The sequence below is a fragment of the Pseudophryne corroboree genome, chromosome 1 (genome assembly GCF_028390025.1).
Source record: "Pseudophryne corroboree isolate aPseCor3 chromosome 1, aPseCor3.hap2, whole genome shotgun sequence".
Classification (NCBI taxonomy): Eukaryota; Metazoa; Chordata; class Amphibia; order Anura; family Myobatrachidae; genus Pseudophryne; species Pseudophryne corroboree.
The window spans coordinates 453,970,600-453,987,270 of record NC_086444.1 but is presented as its reverse complement, the minus strand read 5'-3'; the positions used below and the strand labels follow the sequence as shown (position 1 = coordinate 453,987,270).

Here is a 16,671-nt window from a genome sequence, read left to right as displayed (position 1 = left end):
GTCCAGAGGTTCAAATGGGGGCTCCTGTAGAGCCTGGAGGAGAACTAAAGACAAATCCCACGGACCCACTGGAGAGAAAAAAAGGGAGGTTGAATGCGAAGAACTCCTTGAAGGAAGATTCGAATATCAGGAAGTGGAGAAATCCTTTGCTGGAACCAGACAGAGAGCAGAGACATGCCATTTTTGGGTTGCCAAGCGGAGACCGAGATCTAAGCCAGCTTGGAGAAAGGCAAGCACCGTGGAAACCCAAAAAAAACAGAGGGTCGTAGCTTCTTACAGCACACCACTAGAAGTAAGAGTGCCAAAGACTGTAATATATATGGGCTGAGGCAGGATTCCATGCCCAGAGTATCATTTGAATCACAGGGTGGGAGAAACCTTTGGATCTTAGGAGGGATGATTCAAGAGCCACGCCATCCAAGACAGACGAACTATGTCCGGATGCAGACAGGGACCTTGAGACAACAGGTCTGGTCGCAGAGGAAAGGAAAGGGAATGTCTATGGAGAGACTCTGGAGATTGGTGAACCAATGGTGTCTGGCATCTTGGCCAGGCCGGTGCTAGCAACAGGATAGTGCCTCCTTTTTGTTTCAATTTGCTAAGAATCCTGGGAAGGAGGGACACCGGAGGGAGGAGGTACACCACATGGAAGGTCCACTTCACTGCCAGAGCGTCATCGAAAACTGTGTCAGGGTCTCTTGTCCTGGACCCGTATACGGGACCTTTGTGTATGTGTCGGGAGGACATGAGGTCCACGTTCGGTAGGTCCCATTTGTTCACCAGAGTTTGGAAGACTTCTGGGTGTAGAGCCCACTCTCCTTCGTGGACATCGTGATGGCTGAGGAATTCCGCCTCCCAGTTGAGGAACCCTGAGATGAACACCGCCGAGATGGCCAGAAGATGACATTAGGCCCATCGGAGAAAGTGCGCCACTTCCGGCATTAACAACTGCGAGTGCCTCCATGGTGATTCAAGTAGGCCACCACAGTGGCATCGTCAGATTGGACTTGGACAGGCCTGACCTGGAGAATGTCATGAGCTAAAGTGAGGGCACGGTAGACAGCTCGAAGTACCATGACATTGATTGGCAAGTAACTCCTGGTGGGAGTCCAATGGCCCTGAAAGGACTATTGGCTGGTCACTGCGCCCCATCCGCGGAGGCTGGCATCCGTGGTGAGGATAACCCAATCCAGAATCCAGACTCTTGTCCAAATGGGACGTCTGTAGACACCAGGAGAGGGACAGGAGAACCTCTGGTGAGAGGACCATAGTTTGGGATGGTGTTGTCCATTCCACCTGGAGAGGATCAGATGTTGAAGGGGCCTGGAGTGGAATTGGACATATTCCACCATGTCAAAAGAGGAGGCCATGGACACCAGGACCTACGTTGCTGAGTGAACGGATACTCGGCGACTGTGAAATAACTTGAGTACTCTCATTTGCAGTGCCTTTGTACCTGAGAATCTAGGAAAGTTCCCAGATGCAACATCCATTGGGAAGAAGTTAGGGAGGACTTTTTCCATTTGATAAGCCAGCTGTGTGTTTGCAGGAAGGCAATGGTCATCTGAAGATGGCAGTGAAGGACCTCTGGAGAGTGTGCTAGAATCAGCAGACCATATAGGTATGGGAGTATTATGACCCCCTGTTGACGAAACTGGCTATGATTTTGGTAAAGACCCGAGGAGCTGTAGAAAGGCCAAAGGGTAGTGCCTGAAATTGGAAATGTTGCTGGAGGTTAGCAAACCACATAAACTGTTAATGAGAGCACTGTGGTCACATGCAGGTAGGAATCCTGAATGTCCAGAGACACCATAAAGTCCCCAAGCTCCATAGCTAGGATAATGGAGCAGAGGGTTTCCATACGAAACCTGGGCACTCTGATAAACTTGTACAGTGACTTGAAATTGAGACTAGGTTGAGGAGTCCCATTGGGTTTCTGAACCAAGAAAAGGGTAGGGTAAAAACCCATCACTAGATGTGCCACAGGGACAGGGATTATTACCCCTGAGGGCAGCAGAGACTGAATGGCCTTCTGGAGGGCCAGTGCTTTGATTAGGTCTGTTGGAGGACCTGTACAAAAGAACTGCTGGAGGAAGCGCCTCAGGAATGTGAGAGCGTACCTGTGAGAGACCACTTCTTGCACCCAGGTGTCTCTGGTGGTATGATGCCAGGACTCTGTGAACTGAAGAAGTCAGCCTCATACCCTGGAATCGCCCCCAGGAGGAGGCCCGCCCCATCACGCGGAGGGTCTGTCATCAGACTTGGAGGCTGGACATCTGGTACCCCAAGCCTGTTTAGGATGGGGCATGGGGGCCTTAGTGGACGTAGACTGTCGAGGGAAGTACTGTCCTTTAGCTTGAAGGCAAAAGGACCGAAAGGAGGATGTTCAAGGCTTCGGGGTAATTGCTGAGGGCAGGAAAGCATATTTAGAGACTGCTCGAGTAGCCACTATTTTGTCCATTTCTGCGTCAAATAGGATATCCCCAGTGTAGGGCAGGGATTTGAGGGCCTTCTTGGAGTCATTGTTTGCTTTCCAAGAGTGTAGACAGATGACCCTGCAGGCAACCACTGCAGAAGCTGATGCCTTAGAACAGGGGTGGGGAACCCCCGGCCCGCGGGCAGTATAAGGCCCGCGAAGCCGTTTGGTCCGGCCCACCAGCTCCTCTCAGTGAGACACACCACCGCACAGTCCGGCGGCAGCGTATCTCAGCTGTCACCACACGGAGGAGAGCGCGGCTATTGTCGGGCGGCGGCGTGTAGGACTTGAAACCAGCCGCTGGTTCGTGAGCCAATCAGAGCTCGCGGACCGGCAGCCAATCAGGAGCCGCGGCTGCCGGTCCGCGAGCTCTGATTGGCTCTCGTACCGGCGGCTGGTTTCAAGTCTTACACGCCGCCGCCCAACATAGCCGCGCTCTCCTCCGTGTCCCCGCCGAAAGGAGCGGTAAGCGGGACGGGGGGACGGGGGGGCATCTGTATACCTGGTACTGTGGGGGGGGGGGGGCATCTGTATACCTGGTACTGTGGGGGGGGGCATCTGTATACCTGGCACTGTGGGGGCATCTGTATACCTGGCACTGTGGGGACATCTGTATACCTGGCACTGTGAGGGGCATTTGTATACCTGGCACTGTGAGGGGCATTTGTATACCTGGCACTGTGAGGGGCATTTGTATACCTGGCACTGTGGGGCATCTGTATACCTGGCACTGTGGGGGCATTTGTATACCTGGCACTGTGGGGGGCATTTGTATACCTGGCACTGTGAGGGGCATTTGTATACCTGGCACTGTGAGGGGCATCTGTATACCTGGCACTGTGGGGGCATCTGTATACCTGGCACTGTGGGGGCATCTGTATACCTGGCACTGTGGGGGGCATTTGTATACCTGGCACTGTGGGGGGCATCTGTATACCTGGCACTGTGGGGGCATCTGTATACCTGGCACTGTGGGGGCATCCGTATACCTGGCACTGTGGGGGCATCCGTATACCTGGCACTGTGAGGGCATCCGTATACCTGGCACTGTGAGGGCATCCGTATACCTGGCACTGTGAGGGCATCCGTATACCTGGCACTGTGAGGGCATCTGTATACCTGGCACTGTGGGGGCATTTGTATACCTGGCACTGTGAGGGGCATCTGTATACCTGGCACTGTGAGGGGCATCTGTATACCTGGCACTGTGAGGGGCATTTGTATACCTGGCACTGTGGGGGCATCTGTATACCTGGCACTGTGGGGGCATTTGTATACCTGGCACTGTGGGGGCATTTGTATACCTGGCACTGTGGGGGCATTTGTATACCTGGCACTGTGGGGGCATTTGTATACCTGGCACTGTGGAGGCATCTGTATACCTGGCACTGTGAGGGGCATTTGTATACCTGGCACTGTGGGGGCATTTGTATACCTGGCACTGTGGGGGCAATTGTGGATCTGGCACTGCACTATTGGGGGCATATGTGTATCACGTCCCATTTTAACTGGCCACACCCATTTTTTTGGTGCGGGGGCAGACTTGTATGGCCCCCGAAGGATTTTATAAATATCCAAATGGCCCTCGGTAGAAAAAAGGTTCCCCACCCCTGCCTTAGAAGCTAGGAGACCCGTATCCAAAGCCGCTTCAACTAAGTATTAGGCTACTTCCCTGATATGGGAGATGTGGGACAGCTTATCCCTGATAATGTCAGAGGGGAGTCTGTCTTCTAGGGCCTCCGCCCAGCTCTGAATAGCCTTTGCCACCCAAGCTGGGGCCACAGCCAGTTATGTAATAGCTACTGTAAGAGAACAGACAGATTTAAGACGAGTTTCAATTTTTCTAGCCGTAGTTTCCTTCAGGGAAGATGCAGACGGGATACTCCTACTTAGCACATTCTCCAGACAGTAGAGGGTAAAAAGAAGCTAGTCATTTTGGTATCTGAAACTTCTTACTAGGGGTACTCCATGCTTCACGCATGAGGTCAGTGAGCTGATCTGATTGAGGGAATTCTGCCTTAACAACGTCCTGGTATTTGAATACCAGGGTTTTCGGCTTAAAAGCTGGCTCTTCCTCCTGAGGTGGACTCAGGGAGAGAGACGTCTGCCTCATCTGCCTCCTCAGCGGATACATCAGAGTCTGAAAGCTGTGTAGACTGTGAGGATGTTACCGTACGCCTATGTGCTTTGGCAGCTAAGGGTCTGTCAGCCTGTAACATCTGCTGAAAGGTGACTGCAGTTTGAGCCAGATTCTGAACTGAGTGAGACAGCACATCCAGGCATATAAAGGACTGGTAAAGTACGTTGCAACTGCTGTGGGAAACCCATAGGGGGAGGCAAAGCGGGAGCTGCTAAGCGGTCCGCTACCGGCAAAAAAACTGTGAAAAGTAAGACACCCATGGGGAGTCCTGAACAGGGGCTGGTGGGGCAGGATGCTTAGGTGGAGTATAGCAAGATGCACACAGACCGTCCTGTAGTTTCCTGAGGGGATAATACCACTGAAGCCGACTCGCATGAGACCAGCATAGAAGCAGCAGCCTCCTTGTTACCTCTGTCTTTGGAAGACATAGCAGCAGTAACAGTATAGAACAATAATAAGTGTGTAGCAAGTATAGCAATGTGACACCGTTCACATATACGCTGTAAACGTGAAGTAATGGGAACCCCTATACTCCTGTATCTAGTGTTACACGAACAGAAGGATAGTTGTAACCGACAGTGAGAAAATCAAATCAGACATCAGAGCTAGTACATAGTACAAGTCACATACAATGCATATACTGTATAAAATAAGATTTTAAACCTACCGGTAAATCTATGCTGGGGACTCCGTAAGGACCATGGGGTATAGACGGGATCCGCAGGAGACATGGGCACCTATAAAGAACTTTTAGTATGGGTGTGCACTGGCTCCTCCCTCTATGCCCCTCCTCCAGACCTCAGCTAGAGAACTGTGCCCAGAGGAGATGGACAATACGAGGAAAGGATTTTGTAAATCTAAGGGCAAGATTCATACCAGCCCACACCAATCATACCATATAACCTGGAATACACATAACCAGTTAACAGTATGAACAAACAACAGCAACGGTCCAAGACCGATTTCAACTGTAACATAACCCTTATGTAAGCAATAACTATATACAAGTCTTGCAGATTTTCCGCACTTGGGACGGGCGCCCAGCATCCTCTACGGACTAGGAGAAATAGATTTACCGGTAGGTTTAAAATCTTATTTTCTCTTACGTCCTAGAGGATGCTGGGGACTCCGTAAGGACCATGGGGTTCATACCAAAGCTCCCAATCGGGCGGGAGAGTGCGGATGACTCTGCAACACCGACTGAGCAAATGCTAGGTCCACATCAGCCAGGGTATCAAACTTGTAGAATTTAGCAAAAGTGTTTGACCCCGACCAAGTCGCTGCTCGGCAAAGCTGCAATGCCGAGACGCCCCGGGCAGCCGCCCAAGAAGAGCCCACCTTCCTAGTGGAATGGGCCTTTACTGAATGTGGTAACGGCAATCCAGCCGTAACATACGCCTGCTGAATCGTGTTACAGATCCAGCGAGCAATAATCTGCTTTGAAGCAGGCGCGCCAATCTTGTTGGCTGCATAGAGAACAAACAGAGCCTCTGTTTTCCTAATTCTAGCCGTCCTGGCTACATAAATCTTTAAGGCCCTGACTACATCCAGGGACCTGGAGTCCTCCAAGTCACTTGTAGCCACAGGCACCACAATAGGTTGGTTTATATGGAATGAAGAAACCACCTTAGGTAAAAATTGAGGACGAGTCCTCAATTCCGCTCTATCAACATGAAAAATCAAGTAGGGGCTCTTGTGAGACAAGGCCGCTAATTCTGACACCTGCCTTGCAGATGCCAAGGCCAATAACATGACCACCTTCCAGGTGAGAAATTTCAACTCAACCGTGTTAAGGGGTTCAAACCAGTGTGATTTTAAGAACTGCAACACCACGTTCAGGTCCCATGGTGCCACTGGGGGCACAAAAGGAGGCTGGATGTGTAGCACTCTCGAAGAGAAGCCAATTCCTTCTGAAAGAATATCGACAGAGCCGAAATCTGTACCTTAACGGAGCCCAATTTTAGGCCCATATCCACTCCTGTCTGTAGGAAGTGGAGAAAACGACCCAAATGGAAATCTTCCGTAGTAGCATTCCTGGTTTCACACTAAGAGACATATTTCCGCCAGATACGGTGATAATGTTTTGCCGTCACCTCCTTCCTAGCCTTTATTAGAGTAGGTATGACCTCTTCCGGAATACCCTTCTCAGCTAGGATCCGGCGTTCAACCGCCATGCCGTCAAACGTAACCGCGGTAAGTCTTGGAACATGCAGGGCCCCTGCTGCAACAGGTCCTCCCTTAGAGGAAGAGGCCAAGGATCTTCTGTGAGCATCTCCTGAAGATCTGGGTACAAGGCCCTTCGAGGCCAGTCTGGAACTATGAGTATTGTCTGTACTCTTTTTCGCCTTATGATCCTCAACACCTTTGTGATGAGAGGAAGAGGAGGAAACACGTAGACCGATTTGAACACCGATGGCGTTACCAGAGCGTCTACTGCTATTGCCTGAGGGTCCCGGGACCTGGCACAATACCTCCGAAGCTTCTTGTTGAGGCGTGACACCATCATGTCTATTTGAGGAACTCGCCAAAGACCCGTTATCTCTGCAAAGACTTCTTGATGAAGTCCCCACTCTCCTGGATGAAGATCGTGTCTGCTGAGGAAGTCTGCCTCCCAGTTGTCCACACCCGGAATGAAGACAGCTGACAGAGCGCTTACGTGATTTTCCGCCCAGCGAAGAATCCTGGTGGCTTCTGCCATTGCGACTCTGCTCCTTGTCCCGCCTTGGCGGTACACATGAGCCACTGCTGTGACATTGTCTGATTGAATCAGCACCGGTAGGTTGCGAAGAAGACTCTCCGCTTGTCGAAGGCCGTTGTATATGGCCCTTAATTCCAACACGTTGATGTGCAGGCAGGACTCCTGGCTTGTCCATAGTCCTTGAAAATTTCTTCCTTGGGTGACTGCTCCCCATCCTCGGAGGCTCGCGTCCGTGGTTACCAGAACCCAGTCCTGAATGCCGAAACTGCGACCCTCTAGGAGGTGAGCACTTTGCAGCCACCATAGAAGAGACACCCTGGCCCTGGGGGACAGTGTTATCTTTTGATGTAATTGTAGATGGGACCCGGACCATTTGTCCAGAAGGTCCCATTGAAACGTCCTCGCATGGAACCTGCCGAAGGGGATGGCCTCGTAGGCTGCCACCATTTTCCCCAGAACACGAGAGCATTGATGAACTGACACTCTTTTTGGCTTTAGCAGATCTCTGACCATGTTCTGGAGGTCCTGGGCTTTTTCCAACGGGAGAAAAACCTTCTTTTGTTCCGTGTCCAGTATCATACCTAGGAACGCTAGTCGAGTTGTTGGAACCAACTGTGACTTCGGTAGATTGAAAATCCAACCGTGTTGCTGGAGTACTCTCAGAGAGAGTGACACGTTTCTCAGCAATTGCCTTTATCAGGAGATCGTCCAAGTATGGGATAATTGTGACTCCTTGCTTGCGCAGGACCACCATCATTTCCGCCATTATCTTGGTGAAAATCCTCGGGGCCGTGGAAAGCCCAAACGGCAACGTCTGAAACTGGTAATGACAATCCTGTACAGCGAATCTCATGTACTCCTGATGAGAGGGATATATGGGGACATGAAGGTAAGCATCCTTTATGTCCAGTGACGCCATAAAATCCCCCCCCCCTCCAGGCTGGCTATTACCGCTCGGAGCGATTCAATCTTGAATTTGAATCTTTTCAAGTACAGGTTTAGGGATTTTAGATTTAAAATGGGTCTGACCGAACCATCCGGCTTCGGGACCACAAAAAGGGTCGAATAGTACCCTTTTCCCTGTTGGTTCAGGGGAACCCTGATAATTACTTGCTGTTGACACAGCGTTTGAATTGCAGCTAACACTACATCCCGCTCTGGGGTAGAAGCTGGTAGAAGCTGGTAAGGCCGACTTAAAAAAATCGGCGTGGGGGCACCTCTTCGAATTCCAGTTTGTAGCCTTGGAAAACTATTTCCAACGCCCAAGGATTCACGTCTGACCTGACCCAGACCTGGCTGAAGAGTCGAAGGCGTGCCCCCACTGGTGCGGACTCCCGCAGAGGAGCCCCAGCGTCATGCAGTGGGTTTTGTAGAAGCCGGGGAGGACTTCTGTTCCTGGGCACCAGCCGAAGCAGGTGTTCTCTTTCCTCTACCCTTACCTCTGGCAAGGAAGGAGGATCCCCGACCTCTTCTGGACTTCTGCGACCGAAAGGACTGCATGTGATATTGTGGAGTTTTCTTTTGCTGTTGGGGAATAAAAGGTAATAAGGTAGATTTACCCGCGGTAGCTGTGGAAACCAGGTCCGCGAGCCCATCCCCAAACAACACGTCATCCTTATAGGGTAAAACCTCCACATGCTTTTTCGAATCCGCATCACCCGTCCATTGGCGGGTCCATAAGGATCGTCTCGCTGAAATAGCCATGGCATTGGCTCTGGAACCCAGCAACCCAATGTCCCTTTGAGCGTCTCTCATATACAAGACTGCGTCTTTAATATAGGCTAGAGTTAACAAAATAGCATCCCTATCTAGGGTATCAAGGTCAGCCGACAGGGTATCTGTCCAAGCTGCAACTGCGCTACATACCCATGCCGACGCAATTGCCGGTCTGAGCAAAGCACCAGTATGTGAATAAATAGACTTTAATGTAGTCTCCTGCCTGCGGTCCGCAGGGTCCTTGAGGGCCGCTGTGTCTGGAGACGGCAGCGCCACTTTCTTGGATAGGCGTGTTAAAGCCTTGTCCACAGTGGGAGAGGATTCCCAACGTACCCTGTCCTGTGTAGGGAAAGGGTATGCCATATTAATTCTTTTGGGAATCTGCAGCCTCTTATCTGGAGTCTCCCAAGCTTTTTCAAATAACTCGTTAAGTTCATGAGATGGGGGAAAGTTTATTATCTGTTTCTTTCCCTTAAACATGTGTACCCTCGTGTCTGGAACAGAGGGTTCATCAGCAATATGCAACACATCTCTTATTGCAATAATCATACACTGAATACTCTTTGTCACCTTAGGGTGCAATCCAGCTTCATCATAGTCGACACTGGACTCAGAGTCCGTGTCAGTATCAGTGTCCACAATTAGTGACAAGGGACACTTTTGAGACCCCGACGGGCCCTGTGAGTCGGTCCAATCCGAGGATTGACCCCCTGATGCCTCCCTGGATTCAGCCTTATCTAGCCTCTTATGTAAAGATGCCACACTTGCATTCAACATATGCCACATGTCCATCCATTCCTGAGTCGCCACTACCGACGGGGACACACCACTCATCTGCTCCACCTCCTCCTTGGAGAAGCCTTCCGCTTCAGACATGCCGACACACACGTACCGACACCCCACACACACAGGGATATACCTATAAGGGGACAAATCCCCAACCAGGCCCTTAGGAGAGACAGAGAGAGAGTATGCCAGCACACACCCAGCGCCAAACTGACACTGGAAAATCCAGACAGCGCTTTTATATTATTATATAATGCCAATCTTCCTACTCACTGCGCTCCAATGTGCCCCCCTCCTCTTTTTCAGCCCTCTGAAGTGTTCAGCAGGGGAGAGTCCGGGGAGCCAGCGTTCTCTGCAGCCTCTGTGGAGAAAATGGCGCTGGTTAGTGCTGAGGGATCAAGCTCCGCCCCCTCCAGCGGCGGGCTTCGGTCCCTCTTCAATTTTAATAAAATGGCTTGGGATCATCTATTTGCTGCCCCCGCAGCCTAATGTGACCTTTTTTGCCCAAAAACGAGGTTTATTGCTGCCCAGGGCGCCCCCCCTGCGCCCTGCACCCATCAGTGCTTTCTGTGTGTCTGTGTGTGGGAGCAATGGCGCGCAGCTTACCGCTGCGCGCTTTACCTCATGAAGATCTGAAGTCTTCTGCCGCCTTTGACGTCTTCTTGCTTCTCATACTCACCCGGCTTCTATCTTCCGGCTCTGTGAGGAGGACGGCGGCGCGGCTCCGGGAGGAACCCCAGGGTGAGACCGGTGTTCCGACTCCCTCTGGAGCTAATGGTGTCCAGTAGCCTAAGAAGCAGAGCCTATCATTTAAGTAGGTCTGCTCCTCTCCCCTCAGTCTTTCCACAGAAAACTCAGGAGAGCTCTCTGCAGTGCACCCTTCTCCTCTGGGCACAGGATCTAACTGAGGTCTGGAGGAGTGGCATAGAGGGAGGAGCCAGTGCACACCCATACTAAAAGTTCTTTATAGGTGCCCATGTCTCCTGCGGAGCCCGTCTATACCCCATGGTCCTTACGGAGTCCCCAGCATCCTCTAGGACGTAAGAGAAACATTTCAGTATTTACATGAATAGACCCCTTATGGATTAGCGATATCACCTACCGAGATTAAAAGGTTCAGCTCACGATGGAGGATGATGACATCAGCAGTAACAGCAGCAACAGTAGGGGCGTCCGGTTCAAGTACAGATTCAGGAAAGCCAAGACCATCTTGAAGAGAGTGTGTATAACCATACAACGACAACACATGACGACCACCCTAGGTGACAAAATGTGGCAATCCTTCACTAATAGGCTAATAAGGTAACAGAAGATATGCATAAACATGTCAATAGCTAGCTCAATTTAGTTACAACAGTATTAGGAGCTAGCTTTTCTCACCTTTTATATCCTTTATACTTATTATTGAATTACCAGCCATATTAATAACATCACTATTTGCTATTTTTTTTGCAACCATAACTGAAAGTGCGAGCTCTATTTATTTGCATCTTTATACATTTTAACAGTATTTGTAAGTTCCAAACAAAGAGAAAAAAAATAGAAGAAATACTAACAAGTCAGCTCTGGGATTCATGCAACAAAGAATGTCCCAATGAGGGTGTAGGAGGGAGGGGTAGGGGCGTGTCCTGTTTGATACCGAATAGGTCAGAATAAGGAGTGACAACCCCTTTAAGAGGGCCATTTATCATGAATCGCATATTCAAAGGGGATCTGGGAGGGATCTTCCTGCCCAGGATCGCATTGCAATATGCGATCACAACGGGCTGATGTATGATCTAGTACATACAGGGACTGCGACGACTGCTGCGTATGCGGGGTCAGCGCAACTGCACAAGTACAGAGGCCACTTCCAGGGAGGGTTCTGGGAAACCCTCCGCCATCTACAAATGCGATCTGTAGCCCACATGCTACAATGTGTTACCGCTATATTCAGATGACAGTAGCTGCAGGGGCCAATATCGGGAATGTTTCACATTCCGGATATTGGTAAATCTGGCCCCATCGCATCCCCCATAGAAACCTCTGGGTGATGAGGCTGCAGGCGGGAATGGAGGGGATGCTAAGGTCCCTCCTACATACATTTGGGTGATACACAATATTTGTGGCTAACCTCCGAAAACAGGCGTATGGGGCCCTAAAGGTCTCTATAATAAGCTAAAGGAGAAAACAACAAAACATTCCTATGCATGGCAGAGCCGATACAACTTATTACCTCAATGGCATCCACCGTTGCTTTGAAAACAGGGTTGTTAAACTTGACACTTCTCCAGAACTTAGGGCGATGTGGTGAAAGAAGATTCCTTCCATACTTTTCTAGGATATTGAGAGCTGTGATAACAGGCCGCAGAGATGATGTCTGTAGTTAGAAATAGCATTTATAAGAAAATTAACCTTATCCTGTAAGCTAGTGCCAAGTTACACATACAAATTAGTACCCTCCTTGGTCTCAGAGATCTAAAAAGTAGAATGTGTGACGAATGCTGTGTTTGTGTTTGGGGTGAGAACAGATTGATAAAAAAATGTAAACTATATAATGCAAATGGAAGCAGGTAATTCCTGTATAGAATTTTTGGTGGTTTATTCACCTGTGCGCCACCTGGAAGCAGAGTATGCAGGTTCAGTCTACGATAGCGGTCTTTTAAAGGGACATCTAGAATTCTGTCAAGTAACTCAGTTGTCACAGCCTCTGGTTGGTGAATTAAAGAGAGTTCCAGGACATTCCTAAGGTTACTCTTGTCCATAGCTCCGAAACCAACACCAATATCCATGGCCCTGGAAATAAAAAAATTAGTACCCGATACTTTCACTTGGCAAAGAGACATTTCAATATTTTACATCTCAAATCAAAATATTTTATTTTACATTTTGTAGTTTGAACCATATTAATGAGAATACAACACACTGATATTGACCTGCTGTTCATATGATGGAGATTCCTAGGCAGGTTGCTGCCACAGAGATGCTTTTAAGAAGCATAGAAAGCTATCACACTGAATGACAATGATACAATCAATTCAACGTTCAGCAAGACAACCCATATTTTTGTTCTTCATCCTATCATATTGATTTGCAGCGCTTTACACAGAATGTGTGCCATTCACATCAGTCCCTTACAATCTATATTCCCACATGTACTGACAAACACTAGGGTTCATTTTTTGTTGGGAGCCATTTAACCTATCACATACCTCCCAACGGTCCCGAATACAGTGGGACAGTGCAGCTAATTAGACACTGTCCCAACTGCGTCCCGCAATGTCTCATGGGTGGGGGGTGGGGTGGGGGGGGGCGATCGGGAGAGCCAGTGATCACAGCTGCTCTGCGATCGCACGATAACACTTGGGATCGGGGATAAGTTCCCGATCCCATGTGTTTTTTGCGGCTATGGTGGCTGCTTATTGGGGGATTATGCTTTGCGTTCCTTCATAAACCCCAATTAAGTGCCAGCATCGGGGGGAAAGTACCCCGGCATTGGGGCTAATAGAACAGCCCCCGGCGATCCTATTAGCAGCAGTAAAGTACCGGTGCTAATAGGATATTTCCCATAGTAGTTATAGTTGTTTAAGTTCACAAATTGTAAATGACTGCGTAGAGGGCATGAGTAAGAGGACGAATCAATAACAACAATCTCCATGATATTACAGAGATTAAGGCATCAGTTTATCCTTCCCTCTTACCCCCCTCTGCGCAAGTTTTCATATGTGAAGCAGAGCCAGGAAATTCACATCCATGCAACTCTTTATATACTGCAAGCAGAAATCAGTCCAGTAACTGCGCTTATGAGAGCAGTGACCAGCAGCTCACATCTAATTACATCTGCCTCTAAAACTGGGTAAACACTAGGCCATTTATTTAATGATTGGTCATTTTCCAATGGATTGGAATGACAAATCATTCACATCATCCAGTGTGTACGCACTATCATCCACATCATCCAGTGTGTACGCACTACCGTTCACATCATCCAGTGTGTACGCACTATCATTCACATCATCCAGTGTGTACGCACTACCGTTCACATCATCCAGTGTGTACGCACTACCGTTCACATCATCCAGTGTGTACGCACTACCGTTCACATCATCCAGTGTGTACGCACTATCATTCACATCATCCAGTGTGTACGCACTATCATTCACATCATCCAGTGTGTACGCACTATCATTCACATCATCCAGTGTGTACGCACTATCATTCACATCATCCAGTGTGTACGCACTATCATTCACATCATCCAGTGTGTACGCACTATCGTGTGCTCCCATGAGTAATTTGTCGCATCCTCAGGTCAATCTGATATTGTCAACGACTTTCAGCAAATTGTTCTGTGTGTACGCACGGGTATGGGTCGTTGGGTCGACTCAGTCATTAGGTCTACAGTCATTAGATCGACATGGGCATTAGGTCGACATGTACTAGGTCTACAGGTGAAAAGGTCGACATGAGTTTTTTTACTATTTTTGGTGTAGTTTTCTTCGTAGAGTGACGTGGAACCCCAATTAGTGCACCGTGTCTCCTCGCATGACTTGCTTCGCTCCCCATGCTTCTGGAAAGGTTACCATTCCCAAATGTAGTCCACGTGTATCGTCAAGTATGAAAAAGCCAAAAAATTGAAGAATAAAAAAAAGTGAAAAACTCATATCGACCTTTTGATCTGTCGACCTAGTACAGGCCGACCTAATGCCCATGTCAACCTTCAGTGGTCAACTTACTGACTGTCGACCTAGGTTGTGATGACCTAACGACCGTATCCCGTACGCACTACCACATATATATATATATATATATATATATATATATATATGACGAGAAGAAAGGGGCGGCACTCGGAGACTTTAAAGTTGAAAAAGTGTATTTCACAAATAGACCGACGTTTCGGGGTCAAGTATACCCCTTTGTCAAGGTGAACAAAATATATATATATATATATATAGTTAAAGATCGAACAACCTAATGATGTACAATATATTATTCGGTCATTTGTAAGATTGCACAATGTGTACGTACTAGGGCCCTCATTCCGAGTTGTTCGCTCGCTAGCTGCTTTTAGCAGCATTGCACACGCTAAGCCGCCGCCCTCTGGGAGCGTATCTTAGCTTAGCAGAATTGCAAACGAAAGATTAGCAGAAATGCGAATAGAAATTTCTTAGCAGTTTCTGAGTAGCTCCAGACTTACTCCTACATTGCGATCAGTTCAGTCAGTTTCGTTCCTGGTTTGACGTCACAAACACACCCAGCGTTCGCCCAGGCACTCCCCCGTTTCTTCAGACACTCCCGCGTTTTTCCCAGAAGCGCCAGCGTTTTTCGCACACTCCCAGAAAACGGCCAGTTTCCGCCCAGAAACACCCACTTCCTATCAATCACACTACGATCACCAGAACGATGAAAAATCCTCGTTAGGCCGTGAGTAAAATACCTAACTTTTGTGTATAATAACTAAGCGCATGCGCTCTGCGAACCTTGCGCATGCGCAGTAAGCGACTAATCGCAGTATAGCAAAATTCGGCAACGAGCGAACAACTCGGAATGACCCCCTATATCGTTTGTCCAGGAGTTCAAGGGAAATCGGGATGGCTATCGTTTAATGCAGTTATTCTCAAACTGAGGGGGAGATGTATAAAGCCTGGAGAAGTGATAAAGCAGTGATAAATGCAAGGTGATAATGCACCAGCCAATCAGCTCCAATACGTAAATTGACAGTTAGGAGCCAATTGGCTGGTGGTTTATCACTTCTCCAGGCTAAATACATCTGCCCCTGTGTGCCTAGGCACCTTGGGGTGCCACAAGGCTTTTGCAGGGGTGCAGGGGTTGATAGACCAGGACCAAATCAAATCATTTATGGTCAAAGTGATAGGCAAAAACCAGTGCTAGTGGCTGTTAATCATTATATATGTGGACAAACAGAAGCACAACTGTACACCACCACATAACAGAACCTAAGGATGACAGGTAGGCACAATTTACTTCATTTCATATTTTTTTTCTAAATTCATCAATATAAAATGTATACCCTAGGGGTTCCATGAATAAAATGCTGATACTCTAGTCTGGGAACCACTTGTCTAATGTGTACCCAGCTGACTAGTCAGAGTGCCTCAGAGAATGCTGCAGCTCGTTACACCACAGTCTAATGATGCCTTCTAATGTAGTATGATATTACAGGAATCACCCATCCCCTTAACAAGTAAGCTGGCAGGCAATGCTACGACTTGTAGTTCTACAGCTGCTTTAGGAAACCAGAGCTTGCTTACCTCTCCTACACACTCCCAAGTCTCTCAGTAGGTCCCTTGTACACTACATTTCTTTCCTATCGGTCACATGTACCTGTGCACGCGACCCCTGAGATCAGCTGTATGTGTACAAAAAGCGCCTCCGCCCCTCTCACTTCTGTGTCTCTGGCTGACAGTCACCCGCTTACTTCCTCTTCCCTAAGCTGCAGCAGTGACACAATGTCCTTCCAGCTGAGGCACAGCGACACCTACAGCACGGAGGTGTAATGCACCCTGTCACCGAAGTTTATGAGACATGACTGGGCAGTTACCACTAATCAGAGAATCAAGAATGATTCATCTTATTGCTCTATTACTTTCTTTCTCTAACGTCCTAGTGGATGCTGGGGACTCCGTAAGGACCATGGGGAATAGACGGGCTCCGCAGGAGACAGGGCACTTTAAGAAAGAATTTGGATACTGGTGTGCTCTGGCTCCTCCCTCTATGTCCCTCCTCCAGACCTCAGTTTGAATCTGTGCCCGGACGAGCTGGGTGCTACTTAGTGAGCTCTCCTGAGCTTGCTATAAGAAAGTGTTTTGTTAGGTTTTTTTTATTTTCAGAGAGATCTGCTGGCAACAGACT

The 16,671-nt window shown here is 48.7% G+C and overlaps 1 protein-coding gene across 3 annotated transcripts in view; it reads right to left on the bottom strand.

Moving 5' to 3' along the window:
• RNF31 (ring finger protein 31) overlaps positions 1 to 16,304 on the bottom strand; it is a 138,347-nt gene extending 122,043 nt beyond the window's left edge. For 2 of the 3 annotated variants that reach the window (XM_063913642.1, XM_063913644.1), the window contains exons 1-4: positions 16,071 to 16,304; positions 12,405 to 12,591; positions 12,032 to 12,175; positions 10,919 to 11,074 (exon numbers count right to left, since the gene is read on the bottom strand). In XM_063913642.1, the coding sequence (XP_063769712.1) occupies positions 10,919 to 11,074; positions 12,032 to 12,175; positions 12,405 to 12,587 (483 nt within the window). In that variant the 5' untranslated portion in view covers positions 12,588 to 12,591; positions 16,071 to 16,304. The remainder of the gene's footprint in view (positions 1 to 10,918; positions 11,075 to 12,031; positions 12,176 to 12,404; positions 12,592 to 16,070) is intronic. The other variant, XM_063913643.1, reaches the window with a different exon arrangement.
• Between the last annotated feature and the right edge of the window lie 367 nt (positions 16,305 to 16,671).